The sequence below is a fragment of the Zingiber officinale genome, chromosome 8B, assembly GCF_018446385.1.
Source record: "Zingiber officinale cultivar Zhangliang chromosome 8B, Zo_v1.1, whole genome shotgun sequence".
Taxonomy (NCBI): domain Eukaryota; kingdom Viridiplantae; phylum Streptophyta; class Magnoliopsida; order Zingiberales; family Zingiberaceae; genus Zingiber; species Zingiber officinale.
The window spans coordinates 81,344,693-81,360,607 of record NC_056001.1 but is presented as its reverse complement, the minus strand read 5'-3'; the positions used below and the strand labels follow the sequence as shown (position 1 = coordinate 81,360,607).

The following is a 15,915-nucleotide window of genomic DNA, read 5'->3' as shown; positions in this document are numbered from 1 at the left end:
AGGAAAAACATTTTATACCTTTGAAGCGTGCCCTCGCAAATCCCGCTCGTCCAACGGTACGCCGGATCTCGAAGTTGTCAACGTAGACAACTCTCTAGTGATATCCACACGAACAAGATGTGTTCTCTAACACACAAGGATGGAGAAGAGAGCACCACAAGTGTGCTAGCACTCTCTAGGGCTCTCGGGTAGGATTGGAAGAAGAAGAAAGGAAAAGAAGAGAACACACTCCTCTAAAATCTCTATGTGACTTTCACTAACCTTTCTTCTTGGATTAGATTCACTCTCCTTTCTTCTCCCTTGCTTGAAACCCACGACCAAGAGAAGAGAAGGAGCAAGAAGAGAGCTTAGGAGGACGAAGATCACTTGAATGAGAGTTACACTTGCAAAATGAAACTCTTTTCATCTAATTAAATAGTTTGTAACCTCCATGGGATACCAAGAGTCACAACTCTTGGTAACTCCCATGAGGTGGCACTTCACTTAAGTAACCATGATGATGTGGAGCATCATCATTGGTCCACTAAATGCCAACTCACCAATGAGGTGGCATAAAGTCAAGTCAAACTTGACTCTTCATCTTCCTCTCAAGTCAAGTCAAACTTGACTTAATCTCTCTCATGGTTGATCTAATCCAACCATTTAATTCAAGCCAATTTAATATAATGAATCTAATTCATTTAATTAAATTGATTCAATCAGTCATAATCTAAATTAGACTCATTGAACACATGAATCAACTTGAGTCCAACTCAATTAGCCCAATTAGGATTACTCTTAATCCAATTTGATTCATCAAATGAATCTAATCCTCTTGGTTCATCATATGAACCTAATCTCCATCCACTTGTTCTTTGTGTATGACCCAATAGGTTCTTGTAATGTTGGCAATGCCCCTAAACTCATTTAGAAACATAAGTAATGAGCGGTATCTAGCAATACATCATTACTACGCAAGTTACAAGAATGTTGAGATCCAACATCACCTTGTGACTACTAATTGTGACTCCTCACAATATATGACAAGTGTCCTTCTATCCTAGACATCTAGATTGATCAATGTGAGGCACATACCATGTCATCCTCTAATCAATCTAAATCTTGAACTCCAAGTAGACTCACTCAATCAAATGAGCTCAATATCTCATATTGACTCATTTGGGCATGGCCATGCACTTCGTGGTCTCACTCTATCAAGAATACCGATGTCTCTCCCGTCATATAGGAGGGATAGATCCCATCTACATCACTCACATCCCACCGCATAATTTGTTACATACCCAGTAATCGCCTTTATAGTCCACCCAGTTACGGGTGACGTTTGACGAAACCAAAGTACATAACTCCTTATGTAGGGAACCATGGTGACTTCAGGTCTAAGGACTTGTAGTCATACTAATAGCCACATGAGAAAGTATATGACACTCATATACCGATCCTTGATACTTTCTCATGGCGGGTCATTCAGTATACATTCTCCAATGCATACCCATGTGTCAACTTGATATCTCTATATCCATAACTTGTGAGATCAAGTCATCGAGTTGACCTACATGCTAGTCTTATTACATTAACATTGTCCCTGAATGTTAATACTCGACTAGGAATGATTAAGAGTAGTGTTCCCTATATCATCTCACTATCGGTTCAACTAACCGATTGATATAGGTGAGAGCCGTCTACTCAAGGACGTTATTGTACTTAGTTTATTTGGCACTAATACAAGTAAGTATAATAACCAAAAACCAAATGCCTTTATTTATATAGAATATGATACAACAAGTCCAAAATACAATCATCAAATGATTGGCTCTAGGGCTCTAGCTAACATAATGTTTGTTGGTAAATCATGTAACATTAAAGCTTAGCTAACCACATACAAGGGATCATATAACATAACCAAGCATGATTGGGTTCCAAAGCTCTACTCTAGGCCTAACATTCCATCTTGGCCGAAACATAGAGTAGTGGTTTTGAACCTTCAAATACCACACATAGCTTAAAGACTTAGCCTAACAACATACAAGATCTCATACATTATGAATAAGCATAACAAACATGATTAGGTTTTTTTTTTTTTTTTTTTTTTAAATTTTAACCTAAGCCTCATATCTCATCATGGCCGAAACCTGAAGATGGAGTTTTCATATTTCTATTCAACATGGAATATGAGAAACTCTAGGCTATAACCATGTAAGAGATCATTCATCATAGAGAAGCATAGCCAAGCATGTTATCATTTCTAAGCTTGACTCTAAACATTATTTTCAACCTTGGCCGAAACTTGCAATTAGGATTTCTATATTTTCTTACAACATGGAGTAGGAAAAACCTAAGCTATAAACATGTAAGAAATCATTCATCATTTAGAAGCATAACAAGCATGTTACCATTTCTAAACTTGCCTCTAAACTTTAGATCTAATGTTTACCGAAACTTCATGTTAAGGTTCTTAACTTCCTCCATAACATGATGCATGAAACTTAATCCCACCATCTATGAGAGATCATACCTTAAAAGGGAGCATGAACAAGCATATTGTCATTTGAAAACTTTGCTCTAACCCTCATTTCTATTCTTGGCCGAAACCTAGAACTAGGGTTTTCTATTTTTTTCCAACATGGATCATGAAAATCTAAGCTATCAACATATGAGAGAAGCATACATCATGAAGGAGCATAAAAAATATGTTTTCTTTTCAAGAACTTTGCCCTAAGCCCTATAATTCATCTTGGCCGAAACATTAGGTTAGGGTTCCTAATCTTTCAATATGATAATAAGCTTTAAAACTTAAACTAACAACATATGAGAGATCCTACATCATCAAGGAGCATAGGCAAGCATGATACCAAAAGAAACTTTGCTCTAAACCTTCTCTTTTTGTCATGGCCGAAACTTCAAGGTGAGGTTCTAGATTCTCTTTCTTCCTTTTTTTTTTATACAACATAAAGCATAACTTGTAAACTTGTTAGTACTAAGTGACCACTAATTTATCCTGGCCGAAACTTGCAAGGAAATCTCTAAGGTTTCAAAACGTTTACATACGAAGAAATCGATAACTACTTGTACTGCAGTGAGGGGATACTCACATCCTTTCGCTTGATTTCCTAAGAGGAGTGACCTTGCTTGTGAAGATTTCCTAGAGAGCAAGCTTTCTTGCTTGGTTCGGCAATGGTGAGGAGGAAAGAATGGTTTCGATGGAGAGGAGGAGGGAGGAGGAAAAGAGCAAAATGAAGATTTTCATTCATTTTCTCCTTTTATTCCAAATGAAAAGAAGAACGGAAAATGGGTTTTTCCTTCTCTTTTCTTTAACTCATCCCTTAATGAAAAGAGAAAGCAAGAATCATCTTTTCATTTGAGAGGAAGAAGGCAACTCCAACTTCTCCTTCTAAATAAGAGAAACCTTTTCTTACTCTTAACTATATTTTCCCTTCTCTTTCTAACAATATCTCCTCTTGGTCTATTGGTTATCACATACATGTATCTAGTAAGAGGTCCAAGGTTCAAGCCTTGGTCACCCCTTTTTGGTTCTATTCCATTTTATATTTGCAAATCTTCACATAAGGCTTATTTTTAAACATGGTAAAAATATATGAAATTTCTAGGGACCCTATGGGTGTTACACAAACATGCTCACAAGTTGGTGGTGTCGATAGTCAGGGGTTTGAGGACTCTGTTGGCAATAATTTGAGTTTATGGTTGGAGGTCAGTGGAGGACCAAAAGGTGGAAGGATATTGGGGATGGGTTTCTTAGGAAGAACCCAAAGAATAGTTGGAACATCTTCCTCCTCACTAGCACTTATGACCCAAGTAAATGACTTGACTGAAGAGGTTAGCAATCTAAAGGAAATATTATCACAAAAAGACCTAGAAAGGTCGTAAAGAGACCTAAAAAGGGGGCAAATGGAGCAAGATATGAGAGAGTTGCGTCGATAACAAGATTTTATCATGCGGCACCTTCAGTTGAGTTCTTCTCTACGTCAGATTCCTCTACATGACGATGATGATGATGATGATGGCGGCAATGATAATGATGATGGTGGTAATGGTTGTTCATGATTTTAATTATGTATGATGATTATTTATCTCATAATTAGTGTTTTAAACATTAATCCATGGCTTGTTAACTTTTCTAATTTTTATTTTAATTAATATTGTTAATTTGTTTTTAATAGGGTTGGTGAGGCAAAATATATGTCAGAGAAAAAAGTAAGTATTAAGTAACACACCCTTAGTTGAACATGTTATACTTTTAATTTTATTTATTTAATTTTTTATCAGTTGCATTTGAAAAGTTAAAAAGGGTATCATTCTTTTTATAAATTTGTTGAAATTTGCTACTACTGCATTATTAGTTCAAATTCTGAATTATGATTGGAGTTTTCCTAGCAACCAAGTAACCATGAGTACTAAAAGACTAGTATCAACTAATTGACCTTGACTAGTTTGTGTTTTATTCATTTGAGACATTTTCATATGATAGGAATTTTAAGAATACATCTCATGCTCTCCATGTCAGATGAAAATAGGATATTTGTAACTATTGTTTGATATAGTAAAATAGGTAGTATCATAATAATTTGATGTGGTAAAATAGGTTGTATCATATATAGGATACTTGTAGTTAGCTTCAAGGTACTTTTATATTTTAATTTACCATTGCTATGAAATGGATGGTTCATACTAGCTTCAAGGTGCTTCTTACCATTTAATTTACCATTGTTATAAAATCTTGATTAATGCTCTCAATATTTTTTTGATTAAATAATTATGAGCCGTTTTGGTTTTAATTGTACAGGAATTTTTATTTTCTCGTTGCAAAGTTTTCTTATTGTCTAATTATGGGTTGTTATAAATACCACCATACTTTATTCTTCCAATTTAAAAGGGAGCACATGATATTGGTAAACTTATGAATGTTAAGTAGATTATGTCCCTACATTTTTTGCTCGTTTCTCTTTGTTTCCCTAGTTCTAGTTTATTTATTTATCATCATAGGTTTTCACTTTATCATCTTAAATTACTACTCTGTAGAGTGAGCCCTTACCATTATTGCAATGAATCTACCTACATAAATAGGGGCATTATTGCTACCAATCTAAGTACATTGAAGCTATAGTTCAGTTATTTGCCTTTTATTTCACTACTCAATATAATTCCCATTAATACTGTTATCACCCTCTACATCTTCTACATGTGTTTGACATCTTCAAACATTAGGCTACTGGCTGGATATGTTTCTATGCCTATAATACAATTTCTACAACATCCTCAAGCACCAAGCCTCAAACCAAGTTTGTGGTGCCACACTCCCATGCAAGCAAACTAATTATGAGACTGTTAGAATTTAAGTAATTATCTTTCTGGTTACAAATGATCTGCTTTATTTTTTTTTATTTTTATGCAGGAAAAGAATAGATGATGGGGAGGAAAGCTTTTGCGGTCAAAGAAGATGAGTTGTATCTTAGTTCTTTTTTAATTTAAATCCTTGTTTAACTTCTTGGATTGTTAGACTTGTATAACTTTTGGAGTGTGAAACTTGTATAATATTTTGGAGTAGCTTGAAGAAGAAAGATCTTGTATAACTTGTTGAGACCTTTGAATTTGTTGTATTATGATTTGATTTCAATTATTAATAGATGTATGTGAAATAGAATGTGATAATATTAATTAGGATATGTTGAATGTATATAATGTGTTATTTTAATTTGTTGTATATATGTATGTATTGATTGAATTGTAGAAATAAATTGTTTCTGGAATTTTTTTTTGATTTAGGGATGAATTTGACAATGAAAATAATTTGTCGCCAACTTATCGTAACTACTGTACATCAATAATTTCGTGACAAAATTATTTTTGTTCCAAATTTTGTTGCAGAATCTGTAACGCCCCACCCCTCCTGCTAAGGCAACGGGGGTTACCTTGTCACACATACATACTTAACACAGCGAAAGTCTTACTTAGAGAATTTAAAAACCTTTTCTTACTTAAAAATCACAATAGACATAAAAGATCCACATAGCATACCTATCATAAATTTTGGGCCTTAATACCCAAACACATACTTAAGGTCATGGAGTCATAAAGTAAAAACATCAACAAGGCAAATTTCTTATTAAACAAAAGCAGGTCATTTCTTTTAGCCAGTTCACTACCGCACACATCCTTCTAGCCCCTCCTGCTGCTCCCCTAGTACATCCATTCCTTGCCTTTATCTGTGGTACAAGAAAGTAAGCTATGAGCACTCATGGCTCAGTAAGTTCCTTTCCTACTCACAAAAACCGACAAGCATATTAAAATCACAAGTCATATGCATAAAGGCAATTGTATCATGTCAAGAGCATATCATGGCATATCTTAACATAACATAAAGTATCATGGCATAACACAACATGATCATCAAACGTATCCGGTCATAGCATAACATCATCATAACTAGCATGGCATAATCATAAAGTATAAGCATGGTAAATCCCTAAACATATATCATGCAACATATACAACATGTCTTTTGAAAACTTATACAATATATACTTAAACATAATCTCAACATGATTAGGGCCCCGGCTTGTACCACATACATAAATGCGTGCGTCCTATGTAGGTCCAAGGTAGCAAGTCTTGAACCCTACAAGGCAAACATACTAGGCCCGTTTCTTAGTCCATCGACCTAGGGGCACTTAGGAGCCCATCCCTAACGAGGCCCGTTTCTTAGTCCATCGACCCCGGGGCGCTTATGGAGCCCACCCTTGGTACAAGCCATACATAAAGTAAAGTAGCATGGCTTACATATCATAGTTCTTATCATTTCATGCATATCATATTTCTTAACATATCATAAAACATGCATATTTGGGCACACAGCACATGCATGAATCATAACATACATCATGAACATATCACTTATCATAAAGCATGCATATTTGGGCACACAGCACATGCATGAATCATAGGCTTGCATAACGAACGTATCATTTTATCATGTCATAAAGTAAGCATGTTTGAGCACATAGCACATACATGGGTCATAAGCATACATAAAAGAACATAACACATATCATAAAAAAGACATAACCATTCATGGAATCATTTAATATCATCTCTTCATAGCATGTGAGGTATATCTAGTCACTAAACCCATATGGCCGAAAGTCATGAAAGGTCCACATGATCTCTAGACAACATATAAACATAAAAAAAAACCTCATGGTATCTTCACATACTAACATAAGAAAGGTCATAAGCATGTTAACCTAAATTTTAAGCCCTCCTAGGTTTCCAATTATTTCATGGCCGAAACCTTTCATGAAGAGAAATCAAGTTCTAAGCAACAAGCAAACATGTAAACCCTAAACTCATATCATATCATATTTCATAGGGAACTACTTAAGCATATTTAGTTTGGGTTCTAAGTTTCTTAAGCTCCTAATCTTATCATGGCCGAACCCTAGCTTGTCTCATTCTAGGTTACAAGTAGCATGGAAGTGTTGAACCTTAAGCCAACATGTTATACATTTTCATGAGGAACAACATAAGCATGCTTGTTTAAAATTTCAGACTTCCTAGACCCCTTAACTCAAGGTGGCCGAAACCTATAACTCATGGAACTAGGTTTTTAATGGCATAAGAGCATGGTAACCACACTACATTTCATAGTACTTATCACAAGAAACATCATGAACATATGTAAGTTGGTTTCAAAATTCCTCTAGGCCTTACTCTAGTCTTGGCCGAAACCTATCAAGTATGAACTAAATTTCTAGTGGCATAAAAGCATGGAAAACACAACTACCTTTCATAGTACTTACCACAAGAAACATCATGAACATATATAAGTTGGTTTCTAAGTTTTCCTAGGCCTTTAATCCAAAAGTGGCCGAAACATATGAGCTTGGTTTTGTTTTTCATATGGCCTAAAAGCATGGAAACCCTACACAATTTTTCATGGCATCATAACAAGGAACAACATGAGTAAACTTAGTTAAAAAAATCTACACATCCTAGCCTTAAAACTTGGTGTGGCCGAAAGTTTTATATAACCAAAATTCTATGTAACAAGCAACCATAAAATCATCAACTAGTTTCATATTGTTTAATCAAGAAGTCATGAGCCTCCTAGCCTTGGTTTCAACTTTCCTAGACATTCAAATCTCATCATAACCGAACCTTCATAGGCATGGAATAAGATTCATAACTAACATACAATCATGTCATAACATTTAGCTTCATATCTTGTCTTAGGAAAAATCTTAACATGCTTAGTCTTAGTTTTAAAACTCTTCAAGGCCTTTACTTCTTATATGGCCGAATATTCATGAGCATGGAAATGGAGTTTCAAACAACATACAAGTAAGAGAAAAGGTTAACAACATCATTATCATAGGGTACATAACAAAAGAATTAGGAAACATGCTTAGTTTGAGTCTTAACTTACCTAGTCTTCTTGTTCATGTTTGGCCGAGAGTCTAAGGCTTATGGATCTAGTTTTTCATTATTTATTCTAGCATGGAAAACTTAGATTAACCTCTTACATAAAAGACATGTCACAAGAAAAATAGTAAGCATATCTAATTACAACTTTCTTAGACTCTTCTTGTTTTTGGACGAATTTTCTCAAGGCAAGTCCTAGGTTTTTAAGCGATCTATCTCCATGGAAAAACCATATAAACTATTGTACCACAGGTGAGGGGAAGCTTACCTAGTGTTCACTTGTTAATCTTTAAAGAATTGGTACCCTTGGTGAAGAGGAAGAAGGGAGCTTCTTCTTCTAGCACTCCTCTTGATTGTTATCTTGCTTGGAAGGGTACACCTTGAAGGCTCCTTCTTGTAGTTTAGTTTTCTCTTAGAGAGAAACCTAAACATGGCTTGTGGAGATGAGGGAGGAGGCTTCTAGTCTCGGCAAGGGTGAGGGAGAAGGAAAAAAATGAAATCCTTTAGTTCCTTTCCTTTTTATGCTAAGTGGGTGGAAGTTACAAAGGTGAACTTTGCTTCCTCTCCTCCTTAATACATGCATGTATTTTTCTAATGAGAATATGTCTTCATCCCTTCCCCTTAACTCTTCTCTTCATTATCCCCTTAAACCCCACGAAAATAGAGAAGAAAGAGGGAGAAAGATAACTTGTCTTTTGTTACTCCTTTTCTTAACCAAGAGGTAAACAAGAGGAAGAAGGCTACTTGATTTTCTCTTGTTTCCTCACTAAATTTTTATCTTTACTTTGAACTACAATTCACAGCATTTCCCATTCACATATTATTCATTATCCTAGTGGTTATCATACATAGTTTTATTTCTATCCTTTGTGAGAGGTTCAAGGTTCAAACCTTCACCTCTTCTTTTGATTCTTTTTACCTCTATGTTCTAAAGCAACTAACCCCCATATACTTATCTTATAATTTTGTGGGTGTTACAGAATCTGGGACAAATCCACAGATTCATCCCAGAATCTGGGACGAATCCATAGATTCATCCCAGATTCTAGGACGAAATATGGGATGAAGGATTATTTGTTGCAAATTAAATTAGTATTTTCGTTGCCAAATTCATCACAAATTTTGCAACAAGAATAATATTCGTTGCAAAGGTTTGGTGAAAATTAATGACGAATTTGGCAACGAAAATCTAATTCGTTGCCAAATTTTGTCACCAAATTAGGGATAAACTTGGCAACAAAAAAAAATTGTCACCTATATCCTCCCCAAATTTGTTGCTAAGTTTGCAACAAAGCAGGTATTCGTTCCAAAATTGTATACAATATTACGACGAATAGAGTTTTTATTGTAAATTTGGCGACGAATTTGGGAACGAAAATATTATTTGTCACCAATTTCGTCCCTAAATTCGTTACCAAATTTGTAACAAAAAAATATTCATTCCAAAAGTTAGCAACAAGAGGTTTGGGACAAAAAAATTTTCATCGTAGAATTCATCCCAAAAAATTTTGCAATGAATTTTTTTTATAAATTCATCCCAGAGTTCGTCCCTGAAAATTGTATTTTTTGTAGAGCTCGCTAAGGTAGATCAGGAAAAGGTTAGCTTTATAACTGCTAAAGGTACTTATTATTACAATGTTATGCCTTTTGGTCTAAAGAATGCAAGAGCTACTTATCAGAGGCTTATGAACATGGTTTTTCAGAAGTAGATTGGAAGAAATATGGAAGTTTATGTGGATGATATTCTTATTAAATCTATATGGGCTTCTAGTTTATGTGCTGATATCGAAGAAACTTGTAGTACACTAAGGAGGTATGGACTCAAGCTCAATCCCAGAAAATGTTTATTTAGGGCCAAGAGTGGAAAACTCCTAGGATACATGGTGATCGAGCGAGGAATAGAAGCTAATCCCAGCAAGGTAAAAGCTCTAAAAGACATGACTCCTCCACAGAACCTAAAGGAAGCACAAAAATTGACAGGGAGGATTACCACCCTGTCTCGCTACATCTCAGTCGACCGATCGGAGTCTTCCCTTCTTCAAAATACTTCGACGAGCAACTAAATTTCAATGGGATGAGGACTGCAGCAAGGAGTTGGAGGAGTTGAAAGAATATTTGTCTACTCTCCCTATATTAGCTAAACTAGTAGTAGGAGAGACCTTGTGGATGTACTTATTAGCCAACAATCATGCTGTTGGTTTTGTATTAGTGAGGCAGGAATAGAAAGAATAGTTACCTATGTATTTTTGAGCCATTTATTAAAAGGAGCAGAGTGCCGATATACGACACTTAAGAAGTTAGCTTATGGATTGGTTTTAGTAGCTCAGAGATTACACCCTTATTTTCTATCACACCCAATTTTAGTATTGACTAATAACACTCTTGGGCGGGTACTCATTAACCCAGAAGCGTCTAGAAGATTGTTCAAGTGGATGACCGAACTTAGTGAATATGATATACAGTATTAGCCTCGGATGACCATCAAAGCTCAAGTTTTAGCGAATTTCATAACAAAAATACCAAGTCCAGAAATAGAGGAAACCTGGATCATCTATGTGGATGGATCTTCTACTCGACAAGGTAGTGGAATAGGGATTCTTCTTATATCTCCTAAACAAGATCGAATGCAGCTATATGTTAGATTAAATTATAGAGCCACCAACAATGAGGTCGAATATAAAGCATTGATAATAGGATTGCAGGCGGCTAAGCATGTGGGAACTACTTGTGTGGTAATTCATTCTGATTCTCAATTAGTAGCAAAGCAATTAACAGATAACTTTGGAATTAGCAATGAATGACTCAAGCTATATGTAGAGGCATTTGACAAATTGAAAGCTGAATTTCATGAAATAAGTGTAAAAAAAATCCCCTAAATAGACAGTCAAGCAGCAAATGAATTAGCTAAATTAGCTTCTGCCATTATACCTTGGAATTTAGATAGACTGGTGGAGCAAACATTATTAGTATCTTGTGTTGATCAACGTGCTAATCTAGAAATCCAGAGTGATTGGAGAACACCTATCATTCTATTTTTACGATAAGAAATTCTACCCACTGATGCGAAATAAGCTAGGGTATTCAAGAAAAGGGCAAGCCAATACACTATGATTAGAGATCATCTATATACAAGGGCCTTCTCTAGCCCTTTACTTAAATGTGTTGGATCGAATGATATACAATACATCTTACAAGAGATGCATCAAGGCTCTTGTGGTAGTCATATGGGAGGTCGATCTCTGGATATTTTTGGCCTACTTTACAAGCAGATGCTGCTTAACTTATGAGAATATGTTTATCTTGTCAGAAACATCAAAATATTCTTCATCATCCCACTGAACTATTGAAGACTTCTATAGTATCCTGTTCTTTTGATTAATGGAGCATGGATATAGTTGGGCCTTTTCCTCTTGCACTTGCTCAAAAGAGATTTTTATTAGTAGTTGTTGATTATTTTTCTAAATGGGTAGAGGCAGAACCATTGGCTAGAATTACTAAAATGCATTTATTAAATTTCTATGGAAACATATGGTTTGCAGATTTAGTATTCCATACAAAATAATTTATGATAATGGAAGGTAATTTCAGGGCAGGAAAAATTAAAAAATGGTGTTATGATTATGGCATCACACAAGCTTTTACTTCTGTGGCGTATCCACAGAGTAATCACTACAAGAAAAACGTTATTCAACAACACTCAAACGACAACGATTTTATACCAAACCATTGTCTTTTTGCCTTTTAACAAAGATTTTAACAAAAACTGTTGTCTTTTAGTAATTTTTTTGGCCTATGACAACGGTTTTTAAAAACCGTTGTCTATTTATGTTTTTTTGGGGATACAACAACGGTTTTTAAAGGGTACGACAACAGTTTTTTAAAACTGTTGTCTATGTGCGCTTTTTTGGGATTACGACAACGGTTTTTAAAAACCGTTGTCTATTAAGTGTTGTTAAATGCAATTATTTTTTCTTTTGCCACTTTTTCTCCTTCGTCATTTGTTTGTTTTACGCTTGTTTTTTTCTGTCTCTTTCCCAAAACCCTACTCTTCGCCGACTCCTCCTCACCGCCCTCTTCGTCGCCTCCCTCCTCACCAGCCTCTTCATCGCCTTCTTCGCCGCCTCCCTCCACAGCGCCCTCTTCGCCTCCTCCCTCCTCACCACCCTCTTCGCTGCCTCCTTCCTCGCCGCCCTCTTCGTCGCCTCAACTTTCGGCCTCGCCACCTCCTCCTCACGGCCTCTACTTTCAGCCATCTTCACCGCCTCCTCCTCCTCAAGCCTCGACCTTTCTCGTCCTCCTCCTCCTCCTACTCCTCGTCTTCCTCTTTTTCCTCTCTCTGGGTTTGATAATTACTTAAAGTACATTGATTGATTGTTCCATCCATAGACTAGTCAGTTATCTTGAATGTGCTTTAGGTTAAATGGATCACACATTTTCTCATGTTTCGAGTCTCGAATCCATGTTTACAGGTTTCATATGGCTCTCATTCTATGCACAGGCTTCTCAGTTTACCGTTTCCATAGACCTTGTATTAGTAGTAAAATATTTGCCAATTTTCTTCCCTCAGATTCAGTATTTCTTCTTTACCAAACCTTTCTGTTTCATTTGATATTTTTGTTCAAATAATGTTTCTTGACCATTCTTTGAACACAACAAGGAATTTTTGATGCAATTTTGAAGGGAGTCATTGATTTTGAATCAGATCCATGGCCGTTGATCTCAGACAGTGCCAAAGATCTCATAAGGAACATGCTATGTTCTAAACCTTCAGAACGCTTGATAGCCCATCAAGTACTATGTATGCTATTTGCCAATCACAAATTAACTAGTGTTTCTTATCGATACCTTAGTTCTATTATGAATAATTTTTTGTGGATTGTGGAGTATTATGAATACACAGCATGGCCTTAGTTTTCATTCTTTATACAGTGATTTTGTTGGCAACTTTTCGTATTAAAGCTTTAGTGGATCTGCTCTAGATTAAAAGATTTAATTGTCATATGCCAGTTGCCGCTAACCTTTCACTAAGCAACAGCAATAGTATGGCTCATGTGAATGTATTACTAATTTTTAAATTGAATATAATCCAGTCATCATATATTAATAAATTTAGGCATCTGAAACTTCTTCAACATGCATAAACTAGACTTTCTTTTTTTTCTTCTTGTGTTTAGTCACCTTTGTGTAGTTTTCACTTGACAAAAGGGCTACTGTACCTGTTTCTTGTGAGAATTAGGCATCAAAAGATTGGTAACTTTTGTCATCTGATATTCTGATTGGAGTTTTACATATACATTTACAGAGTGCAGAACTGCAGATCTTAATTTCTTGTCTTGGTTTGAGTAGGAAAGTTTTAGTTTTGGAGTAAAAGTGTTAAAGGCTTATGCTTGCAAGAATCAAGACCTAGTTGATTAGTCTATGGATGTTATCTAATAAATTCAATTATATTATACATTCAAATTTAAGTAAAATGAGTGTTATCTTGGTTCTGTGCTTATTGTTTTTCTATGGTCAGGTCATCCTTGGATATGTGATCATGGAGTTGCTCCTGATCGAGCACTTGATCCGGCAGTTCTTTCTCGCCTCAAACAATTCTCTGCAATGAATAAGTTAAAGAAGATGGCTTTGCGAGTGAGTTCACAACCTAAAATTTTCGTGACCTTTATTATTGGGATGAAGTTTCTTGTTGATTCCCATAAAAGTTTGCTCTATTTTGCATTGCTAGATTATTCAAACTTTACTTTCACATTTATTAATTAATTTATTTGATTTAACACTGCCACAACTCCTCTTTTATGATTAAGTACACTGGATGGATAGATATTCCAAAATTTGAAGAAAAAGGAATTAGATTATTCACAAGGGCTTTTATTTTTATTATAAATATTTCCATGGATGCTCTGTACAAGCCTAATAATTTTAGATTGTGAAATAATTTCTCTATTTTCTATCAGGTTATAGCGGAAAGCCTTTCGGAGGAAGAGATTGCCGGATTAAGAGAAATGTTCAAGGTAATGGACACAGACAACAGTGGGTCAATTACCTTTGATGAGCTTAAAGCAGGTTTCAATAGATATGGTTCGATTTTAAAGGATACAGAGATTCGTGATCTTATGGAAGCAGTAAGACAATGCTACCTTGAAAGGAATAGCACAATTTGATAATTACTTAAAGTACATTGATTGATTGTTCCATCCATAGACTAGTCAGTTATCTTGAATGTGCTTTAGGTTAAATGGATCACACATTTTCTCATGTTTCGAGTCTCGAATCCATGTTTATAGGTTTCATATGGCTCTCATTCTGTGCACAGGCTTCTCAGTTTACCGTTTCCATAGCCCTTGTATTAGTAGTAAAATATTTGCCAATTTTCTTCCCTCAGATTCAGTATTTCTTCTTCACCAAACCTTTCTGCTTCATTTGATATTTTTGTTCAAATAATGTTTCTTGACCATTCTTTTTCTTTTTGAACTTCTTCAGTGCAATTGTTCCATTCGAATAGAATTTACTTTTGAAGATCTAAACTTGTGCCCTCACTTTAATCCTCTTTTGGAGTTCATCTGAAATTATGGAGAGAACATCTTGAACTTTATAATGCTCGGTACATTCTATTTAAAGATACCTTTTGATATACGAAGACTATCGCTTGTAGATTAAAGAGAATCAAGTTTTGTGCTTCCTTTGACATGTTAAACTACTTTTAGGCAGATGTGGACAACAGCGGAACCATCGACTATGGTGAATTCATTGCTGCGACAGTACATCTTAACAAGCTAGAGCGCGAGGAACACTTGGCGGCGGCTTTTTCATACTTCGACAAGGATGAAAGTGGTTATATCACAGTTGACGAGCTTCAGCAAGCTTGCAAAGAGCATAATATGACTGATGCTTTTCTCGAAGACATCATTAAAGAAGTGGATCAGGATAATGTGAGTACTATATTACATGATCTACATGCAATTCTATAGAAATCTCATTCCTTATAAATTAACAGAAACCAAAATTAAGTATTCTTTTGTTCATCAGACCTTGCATGCTCCTACTTGATAAATTTTAGTCGCTAATTTTTCATGGCCCTGGCAACAAGCTTATAGTGAACATATGCTTCCAAATCTGGGTCTCAACACAAAAACTAACAGAAAGTGACTTGGTCTTTCAGGATGGTCGCATTGATTACGGTGAGTTTGTTGCTATGATGCAAAAGGGTACCATGGGATTGGGACTCGGTCGGCGGACAATGAGGAATAGTTTAAACATAAGCATGAGGAATAGTTTAAACATAAGTATGAGGGATCACAAATGCCGTTGCAGTTGAGTGTTGTTTCGTTCTTACTCGTCCTTGTAAATCGATACAATATGTCTCGTTATTTACTTACATTTCTGTCTCTTCTCTTGCATGGGTTAGACGAAGGCCGATACTCCTACAAGTTCCACCGACTCTAAACCTGGGTAAGTTTCTTCTCTTATGCAGTGCTATTTTTT

General features: G+C 35.6%; 1 protein-coding gene across 1 annotated transcript; it reads left to right on the top strand.

Annotated features, from left to right (window-relative positions):
- Positions 1-13,086: 13,086 nt before the first annotated feature.
- Positions 13,087-15,703, top strand: LOC122013992 (calcium-dependent protein kinase 5-like; the record flags this gene model as incomplete). The annotated part of the gene is made up of 5 exons (XM_042570195.1): positions 13,087-13,231; positions 13,949-14,064; positions 14,388-14,555; positions 15,138-15,362; positions 15,593-15,703. Coding segments are annotated over exons 1-5 (669 nt in total), but the record flags the coding sequence as incomplete, so codon positions are not given.
- Positions 15,704-15,915: the final 212 nt, after the last annotated feature.